At 39.9% G+C, this 23435-nt stretch overlaps 1 protein-coding gene across 1 annotated transcript; it reads right to left on the bottom strand.

The window, feature by feature from the left end:
• Positions 1-4187: 4187 nt before the first annotated feature.
• On the bottom strand, positions 4188-23180 carry efhc2 (EF-hand domain (C-terminal) containing 2). The gene is made up of 15 exons (XM_015006078.2): positions 22837-23180; positions 21839-22024; positions 20600-20750; positions 20248-20471; positions 19006-19257; positions 18064-18171; positions 17118-17256; positions 16302-16467; positions 14906-15048; positions 13902-14098; positions 12593-12726; positions 11524-11718; positions 8024-8116; positions 7797-7896; positions 4188-5995 (listed from the first exon to the last, which is right to left on the bottom strand). The coding sequence occupies exons 1-15, from the start codon at positions 22876-22878 to the stop codon at positions 5867-5869; spliced, it is 2259 nt and encodes a 752-aa protein (XP_014861564.2). The 5' UTR covers positions 22879-23180; the 3' UTR covers positions 4188-5866.
• Between the last annotated feature and the right edge of the window lie 255 nt (positions 23181-23435).

Consider the following 23435-nt stretch of genomic DNA (forward strand, 5'->3'; position numbering starts at 1 on the left):
CAGGAAGCAGTCACAAATCACGTCAACACATTGCATGCTTAGAGGAGGGGGCTGGATCCGTGCTTGTGCTTCAAACTTTCGTTGCACATGTTAGTCACAATGGCTGAGTTCGGAAAACAAGTTTTTGATTAAAACCTGGACTGGTTAGCAGTAATCGGACACATATTCTAGCATGTTACCTTTTAATAAACCAAAAAAAGAAGGATACAGAGGCTTTTTCAGAATATTAGAAAATTTTAACAGCAGTGTTCTTATTGCTGCAGATGGTGACAAAGCTTGTAAAAGTTTTAGACTTGTACAGGTTTACACAGCTGCATTTCCATTACTCATGGAATCGAGCAAATTGAAATTGTGATGATAAATTTGCTTTATGGAAACACACCAATTTCCAAAAAACATTTTTGATAAAGTTTTTACACTTAGATGAGGTTGGTTTTTCAGCCCTCTCAAATTGGATGTATTTCGCAAAACTGCAATGGAAACACTGTTTTATTCATTCCACAGTAGCAACAGCTGGATGTTACTACTGCCAAAAACGAAGAAGATGTCAGGAAATAATAGGAAGATGATGGGTTTTTTTCAGACAATGTCAGCTGGCTCCATCAGAGCTTTGACAGCATTGCACAGTTTATAAAAAATTGTGTGACATAGCAGTGTGTTGAATCTGCAGCTCGTCTGTAAAATCACTCATTACAATTCCCCCGAAACGCCGCATTCATGTCCGCTCCCAAGAATAAAGAGATGACAGGAAGTGGTAATAGGATGATAGTGTGGCATGATTTTTAATGATGTGAACAAGCTTATTCACTTGTGATTTTAATTTCATTTCCTATTTAATCGTAACACCAACATTCTGCGAAACTCTGTTTTTTCAATGAGCAAAATATCGACAAAGATTTGTGTACATGTTAATGGAAACAGCTAATTTTGCTCTGCTCCTAGTCATATTCAAGTATAGAAAAACTTCCTCCGTTTTGTGTCTTTAAACAGCAGTTATTGGCTTAGATCCAATCCCTACTAAACTGTTTAAAAGTGTCCTAATTACTTGGTGGATCAATTTACAGAAGACCCTGTTAACTTCTGTAAACCTAATTTGTCTTCCCAGGGCAGAATAGTTGAAAATGTTCCATTTCTCTGCCTTTTTTATTGACTGGGACCAGAGTACATGACAAAGTTTATTTTCTAACAAAAGTACAGCGGACACCCTGTATATTTGCAGCTTAGTATTTGCAGATTCACCTATTGGTGTTTTTTTTTTTTTGTTTTGTTTTGTTTTTTTGTGGCTCGTAACTCCAAATTATTCGAAATTCACTTTGTAGAGCATATCTAAATTATTCAAAAGAAAATGCAGATTAGATAGCTGAAAATTGGCTAGCATTCCAGATTCCATTAGCGCCGTTTGTTTCCCTTGTCGCTGATTGTACCACCAAGAGCGAAGATAAGGAAGACCGTGGTTATGTCCCTTTTCCTTTGCTCTTTATTCTTGGGGCTCTACTTTGCTCTAACCGCTTTGTAAGCATTTCCATTAACCAAAACATGCTAGCTTTAGCCTAGCAAATTGCACGAAGACATCGTCAGCAGGAGCAAGAAGTCTTCATGGAAGCTGTAGCTATATGTGACAGGTCAGAAATGATGAGGACATATTCCTATTTTAGATGACACGTCACCACATTTTGTTCACGTTTTGAGCTGAATTGCAGCAGCAGATTGAAACCGACCTGCAGAAACTCAAGATATGAGAAAATAAACAGGAAGCGCGGACCGCAGTAACCGTGAATGATGAAATGGATTTAACTGCACTTCAAAAGTTTTCAAGAATACACATGGCACTGCTTTTATTAAGTTGAATAAAGTATTGGGCTGTGACTCAGTATTGGCCGGTTTCCATCCTTAAATGACTGTGTGGTTTGGCTCATCCACAGGACGGGACAGGCCAGACTTCACAGAACAACCAGAGGATCATCAGAGCTGACCTTCCCTCTGTCCTCGACTTGAACAGATCTAATAATAATAGCTTTTATTCATAATGCCCTCTATATCTTGAGATCTCCAGTGGGTAAAAACTATGGTAAGGAAATGGTTAAGTAACATCTCGGAAGACTTCACAATATTGGACACAAAATGTTCAGACCTCCACCTTCAGGTGACGCTATAGAGCGCTATTTGCAAAAAGCAGCCGTCATAGTCTATATGTATACATACATATTTATATATAAATACATATGACATTGAACATCTTAAGCTGTAACCTGTATTTCACTTTTAGAGCTTTTGCAGGCGTCATTTGCTCATTTTGAATCTGATAAAATCATCCGTGCCCATGGCGTTCCACAAGGCTCAATGCTTGATCCTCTTCAGTTTGATTCCGGTACCTCACTGCTGTCATTAGACAACACAACATACAGAAAGTCACCACCTCTTTGCTGATGATATAAAGTCAAACCTTTCAGTTTCCTCCATCAAACTTAGCCTTTTGAATAATGTCTTTTCTTGCTTCACCGATGTTAAATGCTGTCTGTGTAGAATTTCTTGAATGCCAAATAAATACATGATTAATTCTCTTGGAAGATGCCAATGGGCAGTAAAATTAAATGAAACCTTTCACTATTTTTGCTGAATCTTGTGAACATGTCAAAAAGTTTGATTTTGAATCTATGCTAATGTTTAGTTTTGGGGCTTAATGTTTGAATGACCTGGGGTTTTTTTTTTTTACAGGTTCTATAACAATTCAAATCTAGTCTCAAGCTAAAAAAACCAAATATTTTATCCCTTCCATGTCCAGATCTTCGCATTAGCTTCCAGTTATCCAAAGAACTGATTTTCAAGCCGTTTTTGTTCCTAAGCTAATAGCAAGACCTCCAGTAATTTGCCTTTGGGGAATATTTGGTCTCATAATTTAATCCTAATTGTTTTTCTAATGGATTTTACAGTGAGAACAGAGGAAGGTTCATTACAGATTGATGAAATCCTCCTCATTTAATTACCACTAAATCTGAAGTTGAGCAAAACATCTGGTCTAATCCTGAAAGATGCTCTGTCATATGATGCGATCGGATTTCAAAGACGGACGATGACGACAGGGCTCATTCAGCGTGCTGTTGCTGTGCTGCAGAGCTCCACTGGGGCAGAGACGTTTTGCAAAGAGAAAGCAAACCTGACGGGAGGAGCAGGAATGAACACTGGCAGGGGGAAAGGAGGGTGGTGGGTTGGCATTGGGAGAAATTCCTCCCTCATTCACAGCATGCTTAAAAGAAAAAAAGAAAGGAGAAAGAAGCTCAGCTATGCATTTGGGAAGCTCCCTGACCACATCACTGTCAACTATTGTAATTCGCCGACTAATACTGCAGCATGTGTGGCAGCAGACTGAGAGCAACCGATAAGACCCTGGCTGATGTAATGCCCTAGAAGCAGGCCAGTGGATTGGCCGGTTGATTACCTAAAGTTTGCTGTGATCTGCACCACAGGCTCTGATTACAGTGGCGCCTCAACCAGGAACAACCTGTGTCTGTTTATATATTTACCCCCCTCCACCCCCACACACGCACAGAAAGCAATCCGAGGAGTTCACTCAGCTTTCCCAAACTTTTTAAGAATGGGTGGAAAGTTTGTGCCACTTAGAGGTATCACTCAACTCTTCAGTCTTCCTGTGATTTGTGGACTTAGAGAAGGCTTATCCATTTGGAGTACCTCTGTGCTGGCAGGTCTCAATGCACTCAGAGCCAGAGCTGCACTGGCGTGCTCTGCATTGATTTGAGGCTTTTGAATGAAGGGATTGGATGAGACTTGAAGGTGTACACGGGGGTACGAGGGCATCTGGCAGAGCCAAAAGTAGATTATATCAATTTAGTGATGTGAAAACGTCTCGCCAACAAAGACAGAACGAGCCACGCATTGCAGGTGCAGTCCAAGTGTCTCCAAGGATATAAAGTATAGAGGTTAGCAAAAGTTTTCACATCCTTTTTTTTAACACTTTGTCATGTTACAACTGCAGATAATTAAAGGTGATCTTGTTTTAATTGCCAGAACTTTTAGACATATGTGTGTGTGGCATTGAATAAAGACTGGATGATGTCTCAGTGAACACGCCGTCACCACAGCAAAACATTACTATCACAGATATCAAAACTCTTCTGTTTACATTCAAGGTCAACCACAACCTCTCCCCTCATTACTCATTTGATCTCAAATTCAATTCAGAAGTACTTTATTGATCCCAAAGGGACATTGCATGTTGTTGTAGCTCAAGTCATTCAAGATTCCTCAGAGTTGTTGTAACGATAATTAATGGCTGTGGTCAAAGACACTGAAGACTGTTTTTCTATGATAGTCTTATTAAGAGGATGCTCAGGGTTGTCCGTCACTTTCGTGATTTTATGTAAAATCCTTCTTTGTATCGTCATATCCAGAGGTCCCCAGAATAGAAACGGCCTTCTTCATCAGGTTGTTGAGCCTTTTTAAGTCCTTAGTTTTTATGCTGTATGTGGCTGGCAAAGAGAAATCCAATCCGTAGCCTAAAAACAATCTTGAACATCCCCTTTGTTACCACCAGAACATCAAAAATAAAAAATAAAATCAATTGTCAGAATATCAACATTCTTCCCCTGTTTAAATTCAGCCTTAAAACCCATCTGATCAAAACTGCCCATTCATTGTGATTCCCTTCTAGATACATACATTTTTACGTTCTTTGTAAAGTGACCTTATAATTTATTAACAAAGCATATTGATGCTTCATAAAGGACCAAAGTCCAGACCTAAATAAAATGGATAACGTGAGACTTGAGTTGAAAATATCTTTTCTCAGAGGCTCTCCATCTGACTGAGCTTGAGGTATTTTGCAAACCAAAAACATCAGTCTAGAGATGCACAAAGCTGGATGCGTAATACCTGAAAGGACCTGCAACTGACCTGATTCGGATTTTTACTAATCATTCAAAAGCCATGAATCATTTTCCTTCACATTCTGCACACTTTTGAATCCCCAAAACCAACAAAAGTGACAAAATGTGAAAAAGATCCAGGGGCAGGTTTAAGCAGGTCAAATTTAAGACTCTTTAAGACCTTTTAATGCCAGATTGAATGAAATTTAAGTCAGAAAAAAACTGTAAATATAGAGGGTGAATGGGGGATCTTGCTGGCTCACGTGGGCTGGCAGCAGTAGTGAATCAGTGCCACTGATTTAATCAAGAAAGATAGTTAGCAAGGACATATTAGCAGCAAGTTATTGACTGCACTGAGTCAGAGAACTCGGTGAAGATTTCTGAAGATTTCTGAAGATTTCTGCGTGCGCGCGGTACAAATTGACAGAAAAGTCTTGCAAGAAAAAACCCCCAAAAACCTAGATACAAGATTAAATAGATCAGCTACGACAAAATGTAAGACCTGTGATTAGCATATTTAAGCCCAACTTACTCTAAAAATAATTTAAGGCCTTACTGCCACATAGATCTTTTTAAGGCTAAGGATCGCTGACACTGTGGATTTGAATACTTTGGAAAGTACGCTACATCATTCAGACCAGCTGTTTGAATTTACACCATCACTTGTAAACACACACACACACACACGCACACACACACACACACACACACAGGGGGAAAACAAAAACATCAAAAGCATCTGGTTTCTGAGCAGGTTTCTTCCTTGAAGCACCGATTTTCCAGCTAAGTGGAGTGTGCTGAACCAACGGCCTTTTCCTGCCAGACAGCTAACACACAAAACAACAAACATTCAGTGTTCACACTTCTCCCATCCTCTGTGCCTTAGCAAGATGCACGATGAAAACAGAGGAACTGAATAAGTGACATTCTTTAATCAGCAGACAATGGCTGCTGGTCTGAGAGTCCACTTCCTTCCCTCCAAGCATCTACGTGGAGGCAGCGGCTTCTGCTTCACCTTTGTTGGGCGAAAAGCTGAATATTTCCTTCACGAGGCTGGAGCAGTTGATGTTTTTCAGAGCAGATCGACCACCATCAAACCTGGCGCTGACCTCATACTGGAAAGAACAGGAGCACACGTCACTGACACACACTGGCAAATAAACTGATGGGAGTATTTATAGTTTGTTTGTTCGTCCTTTATGTGCTCCATAAAGCCTCATGAGCTTTATTCAAGCAAAAGAGCTTTGTAATTGTTCATATTTTTATCATCTGAAACTTAAAATAAAGCAACAAAAAAAAAAAAAACAACGGAGTCCTTCTTGTTTAAATTTGACTGTTGGGACATAAAGTGCCTTGAAAAATGTTCCCACATTTTATATTTCGATACATTGTGGCCAAGAACTTCAATGTTCTTTTTATTGATGGATTTTTAAATGTTTTTACTAATGTGACCTCTGAAGCACCATTTTGGCAATGTACTGTCAGCTGGATTTTGGATGGGAGTTTGACTAGACCATTTGAAAGCATCACTTCTTCTTTATGCATGTATAGACCTGAATGAACTGTTACCAATGCCTTTCCTTTCCTAAATTCTAGATTTTGGGGCTTCAGACTCCTCTGAAATTTGCTTTGCTTTTGTAATTGACCATTATCTGTACAGGTTAAATCCCATTGGGAGAATAAATCCTCATTTTCAAGGGACCTAAAACTGCTTAATTTAAACTCTAAACATTCCTTAATATGGAGCCAGTTTTGGTGCCATGTCCACCAAGGAAAAATGCTTTCACTAATGATAATTACAGTAAATTAATATGTAGTTCTGTACATCAGCAGATATGAACTGATGCATTGTAGGCTTTATACAACTTCACGCCAATAACTCATGTTGTTTCCAAGAAATCGACTATAACTTCAGAATTTTCAAGTACTTCAAATCCTAATAGAATTCAACTCAGATGATTTGGTCCTATGAGTCTCATATAAAGTGCAATGCTTGCAAAACCACCACTCATTTGGAAAAAAAAAAAAAATAGAGAAAAAAATATCTTGAGTGCCCCCAAACATTGGAGCCCTGGGTTACTACCCATTCTATTGTCTGACCCAGGTTCAGTCAAAGAGCACCAAGGAAAATGAACTGCCCAAATATTTCATCTTCCCAAGATGCATTTTCTTTTCGACATGCTCTGTGAAAAAAAATTGTGACCAGCTAAATTTTCGGTGAATAATCATTGAAAAATCTGCGGATCCTAATTGGCGACTTGGTGGGGTCTACTCTCCATCTGACCCCACCATATTCACGTTTTAATTCAGGTTGTTTTTTAGGACACCAGATTAAAAAAGAGCTGGGAGAGAGTGACCAGTCTGGGACAGAACGTAGCTGGAAACCGTGGCAGAGGGAGGATCGACTGCACCACTATTAACACACACACACACACACACACACACACACACACACACACACACTCATTCCAACATGCAACGTTTCCCTTTGTTGTCATGCCCCGGCGCACATCTCTCCCGCTCACCTGTTTCTGCTTAGATCTGGCTGCAGCAGAGCATTCCAAATCGACGTTACGCAGGAAGAGCAGCACATGCAAGGAGGAAGAACAAAGGCGCGGCCGTGCTTTCTTCCTCTCTGTCAGTCTGCGCGTCACTCATTCTCAACTTCTGCTCCCAATCAATTGTCCTCTTGTTCACTTGACTGTTCCTTTCCACTCACTTAATTCCGACTTTGGCTCCCTTCTCCTCTGAGTCATCGCAGACGGCGGAGGGAACGGGGGTAGTGCAGATTGATTTTCAATTAGATCTCTTTAAAAATCTGGGCACACGCCCGGCCTCCTTATGGCCGACTCTCGTTTTAAAGTTTCGCTTCGCTCTCGACTTTGTGTGTGAAGAAGTGTCGCCCTTATCGCCTACCTTTAAAATGTCGTCGGTCATCACTGCCGGCGCCGGGTGCTCCAGCCAGTTTAATCCAGCGACAAAGCCGTGGTAGTCGATCCCGCCTCCGTCTGCATACCTGCAGCAGACATGATTAGAAAGCATTTGCATATTCTCCAGTGGTCTCCAGGTGAAGTTTACACCATGGTTAGACGGGTTTTCACTATGCCAAGAAATCTGGGCGAAGGAACAGAGCGGGGGCTTACTCTGTTAAGAGGGCTTCCAGCAGGCTCTCGGGGATGGGGAGCATGAAGGCCTTACAGATGTTCCTCACCTCTTCGGCGGGCAGACGTTCCGATCTAGAGGCGAATCGGCTCATTAGAATAAGTTCTGATTTTAACGTGTGTAAATAATTCAAACTGAATCATCAGAAACGACCAGCGCAGACTGGGGTAAAACGAGACACTTTTTTTCAAGTTTAGGATCTCTCCATCCAGCTGACCGTTTGATCTTCAACTTATACATCTGTATATGCAGCTCTGGAAAAAGTGCAGAGACCACTGCACTGAACATCGACAATCTCATGGATATTCAACCAAATATTGATTTCTGAACTCTTCCTTGTTGTTTCTAGATGTTGCAAAGAAACATCTAGAAAAAATGCAAAGAAAACTTGTTTTCTTTGCATTCTTTGAGGTCTGAAAGAACTCCATCTTTTTTTGTCATTTTGACCATTTCTCATTTTTTTTGCTTGGAACTTTGGAGACATGCAGTCACATGTTGTCACAGGAACGATGCCCATTTTACTCAAACATGTACCTACAAAGAGTAAAATCAAGAAAACTAATCGTTTTGAAGTGGTCTCTTATGTTTTCTCCAGAGCTGTATCTCAGGATATTGTGTAGCCATTCAAACAGTCACAACAAGTATAAACTGAAATATTTCAATAATGTAGCATTTCCACAAAAAAAAAAAAAAAACGTTGTCCTGTGGCTCTACTTGTGCCACGTTCAGACCGAACGAATTTCGCAAATCAAAAAGTTGAGCTGGTTCCCTACGACCTAAAACCCACGCCTCTCTCTCACACACACTCCCCTTTTCTCACCCCAATTTCCTAGAAACAAGTGGTGGCTCAACTGATCCCAGTTAGTGCAAATATCTCTAACAGTGTGGCAACAGAAAGCTTTCAGATTGTGAAATAAACCAGAGTGACTTGAAGCACAAAGAGATGAATCCGAGATTCAACTGTCCAACCAAAGAAGGTCAATCCGTAGATGAAAGGAAACACGGATGGGTCAGCATGTCGGAGAGCGACGGCAGAACCTCCACGTCTGCCGAGAACTACTGGAATCACTCTCCACACTGAAGGGGAACATCTACAGTGTACCCACTTTTCCCCCCCTTTTAAAAAATAAAAATAAAAAAATCCCTTCTGGAGAGAAGATTTATGATAAAACAATTTACAGATATGTCTACTAGTGGTGAAAACAAAGCTATGAAGCTAAGGGAACCGAAACTGATGTCAGGAGTTAAGCCTGAGTCAAAGTTTGACAGGAGATGAAGAGATCTATAAAAACTTCTAAATCATTTAGACTCACAGCTGTAACCTGAAAAATATGGCTGAGAACAGCCAATAAATACAGAACTGAAAGAAACCCACAGTCACTGCAGTGGATCTGCTGTAGTACGACTGTAAATCACCATGATCACGGATTCATGCACAGAGGACTCTGGAGAAAAACAAACAATATTTAAATGTTTTCAGGAAATCAGAGATAAATATGGCCTATGCAAACATGAATTATTTAAGTATCCATTAGCCAAAGATTATTATGATAATCAGAAAAATCCTCGTCACTCAGTTTGGTGATTCAGTTAATCGATAAAACGTATGAAGGGAAGCCAGAAAGGCTTATATAATCATGTTACCACACATTACCAAGCAATGCACACTGACCTAGATATAGAAGAATAAAGTGGAAACTTACTGACACTGCTAAAATATTCATCCATTAGGAAAGTTCAATGTGTCAGAATTACAAACAAAGAGAAAACGAAGCTATTTCACCGAAATGACAAGAGCAATGAGTGGACTAGTCCAGGGTAAGGCGTCTCAGTCAAAGAACACAGTACCTGGAACTTAAAGCTGCTTTTCAGGGATTTTTTTTTTTTGTGTGTGTGTGACAGCAGGTAGAAAACGTGTTGACTACAACAATCTTTTTCTTCAGTTTTAATATTTCTAATAGGGTCATTAACATGAAATGGCAACAACCCCAGTAATCAGAAATCAAAATAAACTTGTCTGTAAACGAAGACGTGTGTAACAACGTGGATCAAGAACTGAACAGACGAAGACAAGGATGCTCATAGAGAAACAGAAAGCCAAGAAACCAGCTGGAGTCTGTCAGGATTCAGAAAGTCGGTGTGCAGAACTCCACTGCTGGAGGAAACGGACTGTGATGCTGCTTTAAATAGATTTGGACAAATCAGAGATGCTCATCTGTGTCATGTATTGTTGTAGTATGGGAAATGAATAATACAACAGGCAGGTGATAAGACAGAGAAGATATTGTAAACAAAAGGCAAAAAAAAAAAAAGACTTCTTTCAAGTCCAAATCGAACCTAAAGTCAGTGCGTAAGCGACTCGAGTACGAGCCCCAAACGAGACTCCTCGTCTCTGGAGATGAATGCGCTTCTTTACGGTCTGCGCTCCAAACATCTGGGTTAAATCTGAGCCCAGCTTTAACCTGGAGCAGGTTTTGTGTTCAGCATCAGCTGTTGCAGTGATTGGGTCAGATTAGAGTGGAGCGCATCCAGGACATGGAAGAACTCCTGCTTTCCGTCTCCACACACATCCCAGGCTCTCCTCCGCCGTGAGACAGAATACCTTTCCAATAAGGACTGACACAGAGTCACGAAGCCTGCGCTCTCATGATGACATTGTGTGAAGTATTCAGACTGTGTGTGTGTGTGTGTGTGTGTGTGTGTGTGTGTGTGTGTGTGTGTGTGTGTGTGGGTGTGTGTGTGTGTGTTATACAGGCTGCCTGTTGTTTTCCACAGTGATGCAGGATACTCCATTCCTGCCATACTATTTTCATGTCAGGAACGCTGATGAACAATGCGACACTGTGAGAGAGGAGCTGGTTCTACAGAGCCAGCTAACTCTCTTTTAGTGAGAGTTACTCCTGGAAGGTTAAAGGTCACACCATACTACAGAGCATTAGGGCCATACTAAAGACGAATAAAAATAAAATGACCAGAATAAAGTCTCAATATAAAGTCGTACGAGAATAAAATTGAAATACAAGAATGAAGTTGTAATGTTTTGACAATAAAGTCATAATAGTGCAAGGACAAAAGATTATTCTTGGACTATGACAATTTATGAGCAAGCCTTGCCTCGTTGCTGAAATGTGCTATATAAATGAAATTACCATACCGTTCTCATAAATAAAGTCACAGCATGACTTTATTCTGGTGTATTATTTTTTAAATGTTCTTATCGCGGCCCTAATACTCCGTCGTACTCTCCATCCTCATGGTTTTGTGCAGAAAAGAAAAGGCCAGACTAAATGACACACACATGTCACCCTGGTCAGTGGAGTCCATCTGCTTCCATTAACCCTCCCTTACGTTTCTGGAACTAATCGTCGCCCTGACACACGTGAGGCCGCCAGCTGCGCCTCTGAAGTTTTGTTGCGATGCAAGATCTGCCTCCGTGTCGCTACGGCATTTTTTGGTGTGACACGGTGCGCGTGCTGCCTACTTTTGCCTGTCGCTGTGCACAAATCTGGCTGAAAGGAGATTGTAGTCCTCAAACCGGTTCCTCCTCAGGTAGTGCTGCGCCACAGACAGCATCAGCGTCACGTCCTCTTTAGGCGCCGGGTGCTCCGAGAAGCGCCGGGCCAGCACCAGGACCTCGTGCTCCGTCAGGCCGCAGTTCAGGCCCATCACTAAGTCTCTGCGATGGCACAAACACACACGGGAAGAGAACGTGAGCGTCACAAATCTACAGAAGAAATCTTTTATGAAGGACTACTTTGTTTTCAGAGACTTCAGGATCCATTTCATTTGTTGCTTTGTTGATTTATTTTTTTGATGTTTAAAACATCTTCCAGTTCCCGTATTGAATGTTGTTTAGAAATTAAAGTTATTTGATCTTTGAGGTATTACAATAGTATTACTTGAAAATTGTCTCAAAGCAAATTCTCAAAATTAGGGCTGGACCATATGGCTGAAAAACATTTCACGATATAAGGATTTCATATTTGTCGATGGATAATTATTGATTAGCGTTTTGTTTTAAGTATTTGGCATACTGCCAAACTGGAAGCGTGACCCAACTGTTTTATCCACAGCTTTCACTCCGTGCCGTTTCTTTATTATTATTTTTAAGCGGTTTTGAGGCACAGAAGCAAAACCAGAAACTGCTGCTGCGCAACAGGTTGTTGCTAGGTAACCAAAGAACGAGTGAGTGAGTTTCTTTTGCCTACATCCCCCAGAATGCTGTGTGATTCTGAATCAGAGGGTGAGATAATATTTCTAGCAATATAGGATAGAAAACGTTACTTTTACGACTGCAACCAACAATTGGTTTAGTATTTTATTATTCTATCAATTATTAATCAATTAATCATTGTGGAGATTTTTTCGAGTTCACCACTTAAGACTTTTTTTTATCCGATATTAGAAATACATTAAAAGATGTAATACTCTGAGAAAAGGTGTAACATTTCTATAGCTGTTATTTTCCACTCATGCAGATGAACAAGAACAATCAACTAAAACTGTTGAAATATAATACAACTATCCCACATTCATTTTAATAAGTGTACCTGAAGGACTCAAAGGAGACGAAGCCACCGTTGACAGGGGTGTTGTGGGACAGGAACGCCCTGACCTCATTCTGTTTGTCCTCGGAAATGGAACGCAGTTTGCTGAAGATGGTGCCGACGTTGGTTATGGGGAACTTAAAAAAACAGAAACCAAGGTTATTATAGTTAACTACAACTAATGAAATAACTAAAACTGAAATTGAGAAAACATTTTCGTTAATTTAAATAAATAAAAATGGTAAGGAACGGGGGAAAACTACAACTAACTGGCACTACATCATACATCATAAAACTAACTAATGCATATTGAAATTCGAAATATGTCCTGTGTTTTCATGTTTATCAATCTATTTATTGGCCTTTCAAACTGATGTGAAATAGATTTTTTGGTTGAGTCAGTTGTTGGTCAACAATAATTGAAAACATTTGTTCAAAATGGCAACTTCTGGTGAGCACTCATTACACAATTGATGTAAATATAATAACAAAACTATGCATTTTGAGTCACTCATCTAAAAGTTTACCAAAATATAAGAACAGACTACAACTTTAATAAAAACTAAACTGAACAATACTTAACTAATAATAATAATAATAATAATAATAATAATAATAAACTAGCAACCACGCTCTAAATACTTAAGACTTACGGTGCGTTTACACTGCAGCCTGAAGTGACCCAATTCTGATTTTTTTTTTTTTTCTTTTCATGGCAGTGTGAACAGCACAGGTCGGATTCTTTTCGAATGTGACCCATATCCGATACCTATCCGATTCAAATGCGACCTACCGTCCAGGTTGCCTTCATCCGAACTGAACGTCACTGATTCTCAACAAATCTCATTATTCTGCGTCCTGATAAGCGCAAGGGGGAAGAAATACAACAACCATGACGGATTATATGAGGATTAAGTTGTTAATATGCTGCTCCGGCCGGATAACAACTTCAAATGTGTAAGCTAAGCTCCACCGTTAGCCTCCATGTTTACTTCCGCAAACACTGAGCACTTCTTCTTTTTATGGCAGTTGGCAGAACACTGAGAATGCTGACGCTATTGCGCCCTCTACTGCGCATGCGGGACACTTTCAGGTCGTTTGCCCGTTCAGACTGCAGAACGCATACAGGTCGCATTTACTGGCAGTGTGAAAGGCCCCGGCAAAAAAATCGGAATTGCCAAGAAATCAGAATTGGGTCACTTCAGGCTGCAGTGTGAACGCACCCTAACTGAAGAAGACAAAAAAAAAAACAAAGAACAAAATAAGACTATACTAAAGTGAGAATCCTGACATGTACTTCAAGCAAGCATACCTCGTCTGAATGCAGCTCCATGTAGCCGAGTGTATAATCGTCGGCGTCCACAAGCTGGAAGTTCACTCCGTTTATGTAGATGCACCCTCCGACGTACAGATCCTGTGCCTTGAAGTATTCAGGCAGCTCCCTCTTGAACAGCTCCTGGCCCGGTTTCTTAACCCGCTGGCGCTCCAGGAACTTTCCTCCAATTACACCTGGAGCAAGACGAACGACATTTATTGACGTTTTCCCAGTGGACCACAGCTTTTTACATGATTATTGGCTTGATGTTTCTTTTTATATCGCATTGGCAGCCTGTTTTTTTTTCTATTTATTTATTTATTTATTTTTATCTTTATCTTTTATCTCAAAATATAATTAAAATTCCCCTTGTAACATTCAGTTTTACATGCTTTTAAATTCTTGGCTCTTGCTCCAAACCCACAGCCCAGCATTCATTTTGTTTTTAACCATAAAAATACTAATGGAGAAAACAATAAGGGAAATCGCTGGAAACCAAGACACACTGCAAAAAAATCTTACCAGGTATTTTTAGTCTACTTTTTAGTGCTAATATCTTAGTACACTTGAAACAATTCAACTTATAAGTAACTTTTCAGCAAGATATAGGAGCTTGTTTTTAGTCAATAAATCCTTAATATTGATGAAAAAGAACTAGATCCATTGGCAGATTATTTCATTTGTGTCATGAGAAAAATGTCTGGCAACAGATTAAATAATCCGCCAGTGGATCTAGTACTTTATATTAAGGAATAATGTACTTCAATCAAGCTCCGACGTCATGCTGAAAAGTTATCTGTGTCTTACTTCAGGTATACTAGGACATTTGCACAATGAACTAGGCCATAATTACTTGGTAAGATTTGCGTTTCTGTAATGCATTGTCAGTTTCTACAGTATTCTGGAGCTGGAGGCGGAGTCTGAGACCTTAACATTTACCAGGAGAGGTGAAGATTAGCACCTCCAGGCCGGGGAGCATTTCTGGAGCCAAGCGGCCCTACCTGAGTTCTTCTGCTCCAGTTCGAACACGCTCAAGGAGTCATCAGACAGGAAGTAGCTAATGAGGAACACCCGCCCTCTGTGCACTGGATCCGTGGTCATCATCCTGGCTTTGAATCTCAGCACGTTGCTGTTCAGGCCACTGCTGCAGTGACCGAAAAAAACACAGGGTTTCAATCCTTCCTGCTCAGACTTGTGCACATTTTATCCGTTTACAACCACAACCTTAACTCTCTTTTACTGGGATATTATTGGATTGACCAACACGATTTACCTGTCAAGTAGGACAAAAATTACACTGCAAAAACACATTTTATGAAGTAATTTTGGTGTAGTTTCTATGTTACGCTTCTTAACATAGAAATTATTAGGTATTATAATCAATAATATTTCCTTATTATTGATTAACAAAAGCACTAAGAGTAATTCCACTGGCAGAATTTTTCACTTATAACATGGTAAAAATGGCTTGTTGATAGGGGTGGGCGATATGGACTTAAAGTTTTATCATGGTATATTTGTGGTATTATTGTGATAACAATAAAAGTGACAATAACACCTTATTACTTCTTTTTAGGTAACTTTAGTATGGCTGTGACTGAATGGCACAGCAACTATACGCACACAAATACTGCTCTTAAAAAGAAATACGCTTTATTAGGACACGAGTTACTTGAAGAAGTGTGATTTATATCATTAAGCTGCACATTGTACGTATATAATAATAATAATAATAATAATAATAATAATAATAATAATAATCATTATTATTATTATTATTATATAATTATATATGTGTGTATTATAAAGTCAGATAGCCTTTTGAAATTTATATTTTAATTTATAATATTTTCAAATTTACTGATACTTTTAATGACAAAAAACTGTGAAGAAAATAGTAAAACTAAAAATACAAAAAATACAAACGGTTTTGGGGGGGTTTAAACATCATTAATTGGAATTTATCATGATAACAATAAATCAAAATCCTTATCACAATATTTTTTTAAAAATCACAATAAATGATAAACGATATAATAAATGCCCATCCCTACTTGTTATAAGTGAAATAATCTGCCAGTTGAACTAGTACACTTTTTTTTTTCAAATCAATATTAAAGGAATTATTGACTTAAAACAAACTTCTATATCCTGTTGAAAAGTTACTTTTAGGCTAGTTTTGTCTTATTTCTACAACACTAAGATATTTGCACCACAAACTAGACTAAAGGTACGTGGTATAATTTGCTGTTTTGCAGTATAACATATAAACCCATAATAAAATACAAATATTTGCTTCTCTAATGTGACAAAATGTGAAAGAGTACAAGGGGATGTGCACCCTTTTGCAAACACTTCACTGTTTCATTTCACTGCTACTTTTTGAATCATCCAAACCTGTCTTTCTCCATAAATTTTTTGAAGTCCTTGTGGACGGGTTTGGGCATCAGGCCATGGCAGTTGCCCAACGAGTCCTCCTCAGAGCCAAAGCCATTGTAGGGGGGCACGAGCCTTGGTGGTTTGGGGGCTGGAGGAGCTTTGTGTTGGACTGGGGTGAAATCCTCTGAGAGGAAGGAGCAGAGAGAGACACGGGGAGAGACAGAGAGAGAGAGAGAGAGAGAGAGAGGAAAGACAAAACAGTTTGAAAGAAGAAAGAAACCTTGGAAGAGAGCTGAAACAACCCAGGGGGAAGCAGGTAATCCATCCCTGATCTGACCTATGACTGCTTGGAGTCGAACAGGACCCTCCATCACAGGGGCCTGTCGGTAGGGGCTGCGCTCGCTTTTTACTACTGTGACTAATCCAGAACCTGCTCCGAGTGGCAGCTACATCCAGGAAAAGCTTAGTTTTCAACTGCAGGGACCCCCGTATGGCCTGCTGCGACTTTAACTCCCAGACGTAGGGGCCCCGGGTTTCTCCGAGGTGCCGAACTCTTTCGACATGTCGAAAGTGTTTCAACCGGTGTGCAACAGACACAACGAAAAACATATGTGCTCCCCGCCTCCCCCGCCCCTTTTGCGAACATAGCCTGTGACACTGCTTTCAGGAAGGAATCAAGTCGTATGGAATAGTAGCTGTTGCAAATGCTTGCACTTACTGCTCTCAAGTGGTCAGAGTTAGGTAATGCAGCAGAAAGCAGGAGCTCTATAGTAAAAATAACTACAAACTATCCAAAGAGGCGGTTGCTTTCTCAACAAAGTAGTGATTCCTTACCTGTGCCGTACTTGAAGCGGTAGTACGCTTTGGTGAATTCATCACAGTCGGTGAGGAGAACTCGTCTTCCGAAAACGTTTATTTCTTTGCCTATAGCCAGGTCGCAGTCCTTGTAGAACTCGTCAGTGGCAGCTCCGATCTGCAGGAGAGCGAGAGGAAACTGGATGGCAACGGTTTACATTTCTCAAAAGACGGCTATGACAGTACTGTAGAGTACAAAGCTACGATAAGCGAAAAGGTAGGACGATCTTCCTAGAAATGTAGTGGAGTCGAAATTAGGTCTACATCAATGAGCATTAAGTCAATTCATTGCATAATAAATTAAAATGAGCTCAATAATTTTCTCTTTTCTCTCTTTCTACCAAAAACAAAAGTCTTCAGTCTGATGCATTGGTCTCAACAAGTCCCTTTTCTTGAAGGACATTTTCTTTTTTTATAATTCATTTTATTTGTTGTGTCTGTTGTTGTTTATTTATTTTGGATGTTTAAAATGTATATCAGTTTCAGTGTTAAATGTTCATTATAAATTTAAGTTTACTGAACTTTGATATTAAATGGTATCCAAGCAATAATATTATTGTTTATCGCAATAACCTCTGGGACAATTTATCGTCCAGCAAAATGTTTTATTCTGACAGCCTAGCCGAAAGTTGTAAGTTCCTCGAAGAACTTATGAACACACTCAAAGTAATTTGAGTAAAAATACTCAAAAAACTTCTTGGGGTGCTCCTCATGCCGGTGGTCGCAGGTTCGATTCCCAGCCTGGTGACATTTGCCGCATGTCTTCCCCCTCTCTCATAACCCTCCTTCCTGTCAAACTACTTTAAAATAAAGGCCATTAGAGCCAACAAAACCTTTAAAAAAATACTCAAAAAACTGTACTCATTTAAATGTACCCTGTTACAGTCCACCCCTGCGAACCCCCTGCTACTGAGACTGGACCTACGTCACAGCTGTCCAGTACGACGTGCTTTCCTTCATTCATGGTGCCAAACACGTTGAGGACAGTCCGGGCTGTCACCGCTCCAGGGGGTTTCATCTGCACTGGAGCGTTCTGCAGAGACACGCCGACACACACACACACACACACACACACACACACACCAGAGACAGAAAAAAAGGGTTAACACAACAGATGTAAGAATCTTTTCTCCATAGATACGGAGGGAAGCAGGGAGAAGAACAGATCTGGAAGTGGGAGAGAGTGGAATTTCCTTTGATGGAGAATCCTGCTGACCCCTTTAAGGCTGAAATTTCTGAAAAGGCATGGAAGCAAACAAAATGAGTGTCAACACACACACACCTACACACATAAGTACAGTCACAATCAGGACTGAGGAATGGCTGCATTTCAAAATGAATTAGGCTTCAGCGAGAGAGCGCAGGAGAAGCCAGAATGCTTGAGGGAGACTGGAAGTCCTGACAACGTGGATGAGTTTTTATTGAAGACTGGAACGTTGAGGGGCTCTTTAATCACCCTTTAGCGTTTAAAATCCTTTTAACTTTCCCTCTTAAAACTGTCTTCTCTACATTGTGATGTACTGAAAAGGTCTTTCACTCAGGAGGAGCTTGAACAGTGGTAACCCATGTTCTGGGTACATGTATGCGTATGGTCAGAGCTGGGTAGAGGAGCCAAACATTCTACTCTAATAAAAGTAGAACTACTTCAACATAGTTTTACTCAAGTAAAGGTAAAAAGTAACAAGAAATTACTCAATAAAGAGTAAAATGTATCTGGTTAAAAGGACATTAGAAAACAAGCCGCGCCACGATCCTCCAACTGCTCGTCGTCTTCTTCTTCCTGGTCTACACCAGTGGCAACATTCAGTTGTTGATCATGTGACTCGTGTAATGAAAAAAGTGTATGACTGACTTTGTTTGCCCTCACCTTAGGTAGTTTGCAGCGGCGTAAGAATTTGGGGACGTGTACTCTTCCGGAGTTTGGCGGGATCACCTCGATGACCTCAATGGTGTCATCAGCCAGGTAGTAGTGAAGCACGAGTTCCCGCTGATCTCCAAACAAGTTGTCTGTGTCGTCCCAGAGGCAGTAGAAGCGCAGAGTTTTACCGTCGTTCTCCAGGAACTGCTTGAGCGGGTGCAGTCTTTCGTACGGACGAAGAGGATTCATGCTCGCCTCGTGCTAAAGGGGGAATGAGTGGACATGAATAAAATATCAGGGAGTGTAGTGAAAATGCTATTGAAAGACCAGTGCTAATTTCTTTCTCGCTATGTGGAGAGGCACAAACGAGCTAAGTCACTGTCTAGACTGCCGAGGCCTGCTGGAGACAGCCAAGAACCCCAAAATAGTTTCTTTGTATTAACAAATTAAACAAAAATATCGACAAAAAAGGTGTTTTCTAGCTGAGCAAGAAGTTAGGACGCCTCCTTAGCTGCCCCCCTTTGGTTTAAAAACTTTTAGTAAGATACTTCCTGTAGCATCCACCGATCTCTGACAGTGGTCACTTTTAGCAATTAGACGTTTGACAAAGTTTTCTGCATCTCACAATAACAAATTTTGTTGGCAGCGTAATTATTGTTATAAGTGATAATTTTGTTGTTTTGAAACCATTTTCAGATAACATGTTGATAATGGCATGTCACTACAAATTCGCTCTGTCAAGGCAATCCATCAATCCATTTTCTAACGCACTTATTCCATGGGAAATCATATGGTTTTCTGATTGTCTGTACACACTGATGTACACTGGAACTGGAAGATATTTTAAATATCCAGAATAAAACACAACAACCATAAAGCGAAAATAAAAACCTCGCACAACAAAAACAAGGAATGCATCGATATGAAAATTTGGGTCGATATCCGATGTGAATATTGTTGTTACGGCCAATAACCGATACTGGATATATTACTTACACGTGTCTACTCTTACTTTTGGAAAGAAAGGGTGCGACACACTTGTGTATAGTTTTAGCTATTTTGGATGAGAGAAAAGCAGGAAGTGTCCTTATACCTAACCAAGTATTCTTCTTCTTCTTCAGTTTTTGCTGTTTAATTCTCATTTGTTACTAAAATTTCTCAGTACTGATAGAACTGATTGTACAAAAATGTGTATGTGAAAACAGGGGAGGGAGGTTTCCTGATCTTGTCATGTGACTGAACGAGCTCTACCTGCAGGCGGAGGTTGGTGTAGGGGTCCTCCGGCACCGTGGCTGGCTCGTTCAGCGTTATACCAAGTTTAGAGAGGAAGTTCTTTGTGAACAAGTCACAGTCGGTCACCGTGAACGTGCGAGAGTAAAACACTATGTCTTTGTTGATGTTGAAATGGAAAACGTTGTAGAACTGGTTGTCGTTGGGCGGAGGCAGAGGGATGCGGTGCCGGTGGATGAGCGTTCCTGCCACAGGGATGACCAATGTTATTCACCGTTTTACTGTCATACCTGTGATTCTCTTCGACAGCTGGACCATGGAAAGTGAGGAAAGTGCATGGTTTCTAAGGTAGTTTCAGACGTGTCGGTGGCACCTTGAGGGAGGCCACTGTTCTTGAATCTCGGCTCTATCACATGGATGGTGTCATCCTCCAAGTAGAAGAAGATCTTACACTTTCTGATTCTGTGTGTCTCGACCTTTGCATCGTATTCAGGTTCCTTGAAGTAAGCATCAAAACGAAGAGTCTGGAGGGAGAAGCTGGGATTAATTACACTGTAGTTCTGCTGCTTGGTTACAGTAAATTCACTTTAAATAAAGTATCGCAAAAGCATTCACAACCCAGAGCATTATTCAGAGTAGACAAGTGACTGATGGGAACCATCTGGAAGTCCTCACATGATCCAAAAAATTAACAAAATGTTCTCAATTAGAACAAGTTAGAAAATGTCCTTTTATCTGCTCCATTACAAACTAATCATGAATGTTTAATCTCCAAAGTTGTAAATTAGAGACTTGTCTGTAACTCACTAAGTAGCTTTTCCATTACTAACGTGCGTAAAACTTTGGCAATTTTCTGCAAATGTTGAAAAACACAATTTGGCAATTTTGATGTTTCCATTAGTACCAAACTCAATTAAAGTCACCACTTCCTGTTGTTTTCTTCATTTTTTTTTCACCAGAAAAAAAGAAAGAAAGGCAAAAAATGTCTAGAGCAAATATCTTAGCACACTTCAAATAAGACAAAATGAATTTCAAAGAAACTTCCTGGCAAGTTTCTTTGAAACTTTTAAACAGGCATATGAGCTTGTTTTAAGTAGATAATTTATTAATATTGATGAAAAAGTTATAGTTGGCAGATTATTTCAGTTACATAAAAGACATTTCACCCATTTTATAAGTGAAATGATCTGCCAGAAGAACTAAAGGCCTTTTTTACATCAATATCATGCACTGGTGGTCTTAAAATAAGCTTTGATAACTTGCTGAAAATGTACTTGTAATTTAGTACGGCCTTATTTCAAGAATACATAGATATTTGCACTAGAAATTAGTCCAAAAATACTTGATAAGATTTTGTCTTTTTGCAGTGTATGGACGTCAAACTTTAAAGAATTTCAAATAACACTTATCACCAAAATTCCTGACTCTGTTTTGATCAGTCACGCATAATCCCAATGAAGTTCATAGAAATTCACGATTGTGTTATTTGAGCTTAAAGTGATCAAATCACTGACTTGATTTGGTAAAAGGTGTTATAAAAAAATATACTATTAGCCATATTATTAGCCGTTTTTGCATCCATAACAGAGGAACTGAGTCCAGTCAGTTTTACCTGTTTGTCAAAAGCAACCCATGAAGGCAGGTCACTGCCCTCTCCTTTGGGATACACAGAATATTTTGGTAGAAACTTCTGGCCGACTAAAGGCTCTCCTCCGATACCCGGCTTCTCCAGGTCCAGCACCATACCTCCACCGTAAACGATGAAATGCTGGGATTTGTGAAATCTCTCCTTCTTTAGCTGTGGCACAGAGGAGACAGACCAGGATCTATCATGACGGATTCAAGATGGAGGCTATCAAAAAATGATCTTTTTTTTTCTTGCTTTTTTACTGTCAGTACACAGTGATTTAAGAATATCGTGCAGAGTAACCACATGCATAGTTCTTCATTTCAAATGGCTTCTTAAAGGGGCAGTATTATGTATTTTCCTGGCACATAGTGTAATTTTATAGCACAATATGTTACCTTCACTTGTTGAGGTATATAGAAAAAACATGACATCACATATTTCTTTATGTATGACTTGTTTTCGAAAAATTCTAGTGAAATTCTTAAATACTTGATCCATCCTAAAGAGAAGTTAAATGTCACAATTCATGTCATTTAAGCATCTTCAAAGCGTGGCGGTGGATGGCGACGATACTGGAGACAATAAAAATTGTTTGTTGCAGCAGAGTGACGCAACGGAAGAATGCTGGGCCCATAATATGAAAGGATTTTTTTTAAATAGCACCTCGGGGATAAATAAAGATATTTGAATTGAATATTACACATAGTTATTTGACCTGGACAGTTGCCATAGTTACGCCTCAACAACTGTCCGAAAGTTTAAGAGCAGAAATAATTCCTGCTCTTACTTTTACACCGCATGCATAACCAGAGGGAATAGCTGTGTACACATGCAACGATTCAACCAGAACCATTGTGCCTACAAAAAGGAACAAATAAGACCCAACGTAGCAACGCCGCTTCTACGCAACGCAGCTCTATATAAAAAAAAACTAACATAGCTGAGCTAGTCTGTTAGATAAATGCTGACTGAACTCTTACCTGGGCATTGGGTGAGTTTCCGGGCATAAGCGGTAGAGCCATTATGAAAAAAAAAACAAACTTCAAAATGTTTCACTTTACCGACTACTCTAAAGTTACAAATGGTGAAGGTTGCCAAGGAAGCGCTTTTTGTTAGGAGCGTCTCCTAGCAACGCGAGGGAGAAAATATGGCGAAACGCCTACATTTAAAATTAATGCACTTAGCGAAAAAATAAATCAGACATTATCATAGTGAATTATTTGGCTGTTGGTTGTTTTCGACTTTTTACGCTAATTGTTATGTACTCGCCTAAGGCGGTCAGTTTAAATGTTTCTGCTTTTCAGGATAGTGGGTTTATGTGTCTTGTAGAGCTTCTGCAATACAGAAACGTTAAAGAAAATGTTACTTATGGTTTATAATGATGCTCCCTGGCAATGAACCCTTTACAGATGCACAGTTGTAACGGAATATTGTGGGAAGAGCAGCAGAGTGTGTGAGTTGCAACCACGGAAAACGAGCTGGATAAACTTTAAAGAAATTAGACGTAATGTTCACTAAGAACAAAAAACCTGAGTACTGCATGTGAGAACCGTCCACAGCCACAGCAGCTGGGTTTGCA

The sequence above is a fragment of the Poecilia mexicana genome, unplaced genomic scaffold (assembly GCF_051168715.1).
Source record: "Poecilia mexicana isolate PSO_F unplaced genomic scaffold, ASM5116871v1 scaffold_2, whole genome shotgun sequence".
NCBI lineage: Eukaryota > Metazoa > Chordata > Actinopteri > Cyprinodontiformes > Poeciliidae > Poecilia > Poecilia mexicana.

What these genes read in the sequence shown, in the direction of transcription:
- efhc2 (XM_015006078.2), bottom strand. Translation starts at nt 22,878, where the DNA reads ATGGCTCTACCGCTTATGCCCGGAAACTCACCCAATGCCCAG. An exon ending in GCCGCTGCAAACTACCTAAG is followed by an intron (nt 18,172 to 19,005) that starts GTGAGGGCAAAC and finishes GTGTCTCTGCAG; the next exon opens with AACGCTCCAGTGCAGATGAA. An exon ending in TCGTACTGGACAGCTGTGAC is followed by an intron (nt 17,257 to 18,063) that starts GTAGGTCCAGTC and finishes GCTCTCCTGCAG; the next exon opens with ATCGGAGCTGCCACTGACGA.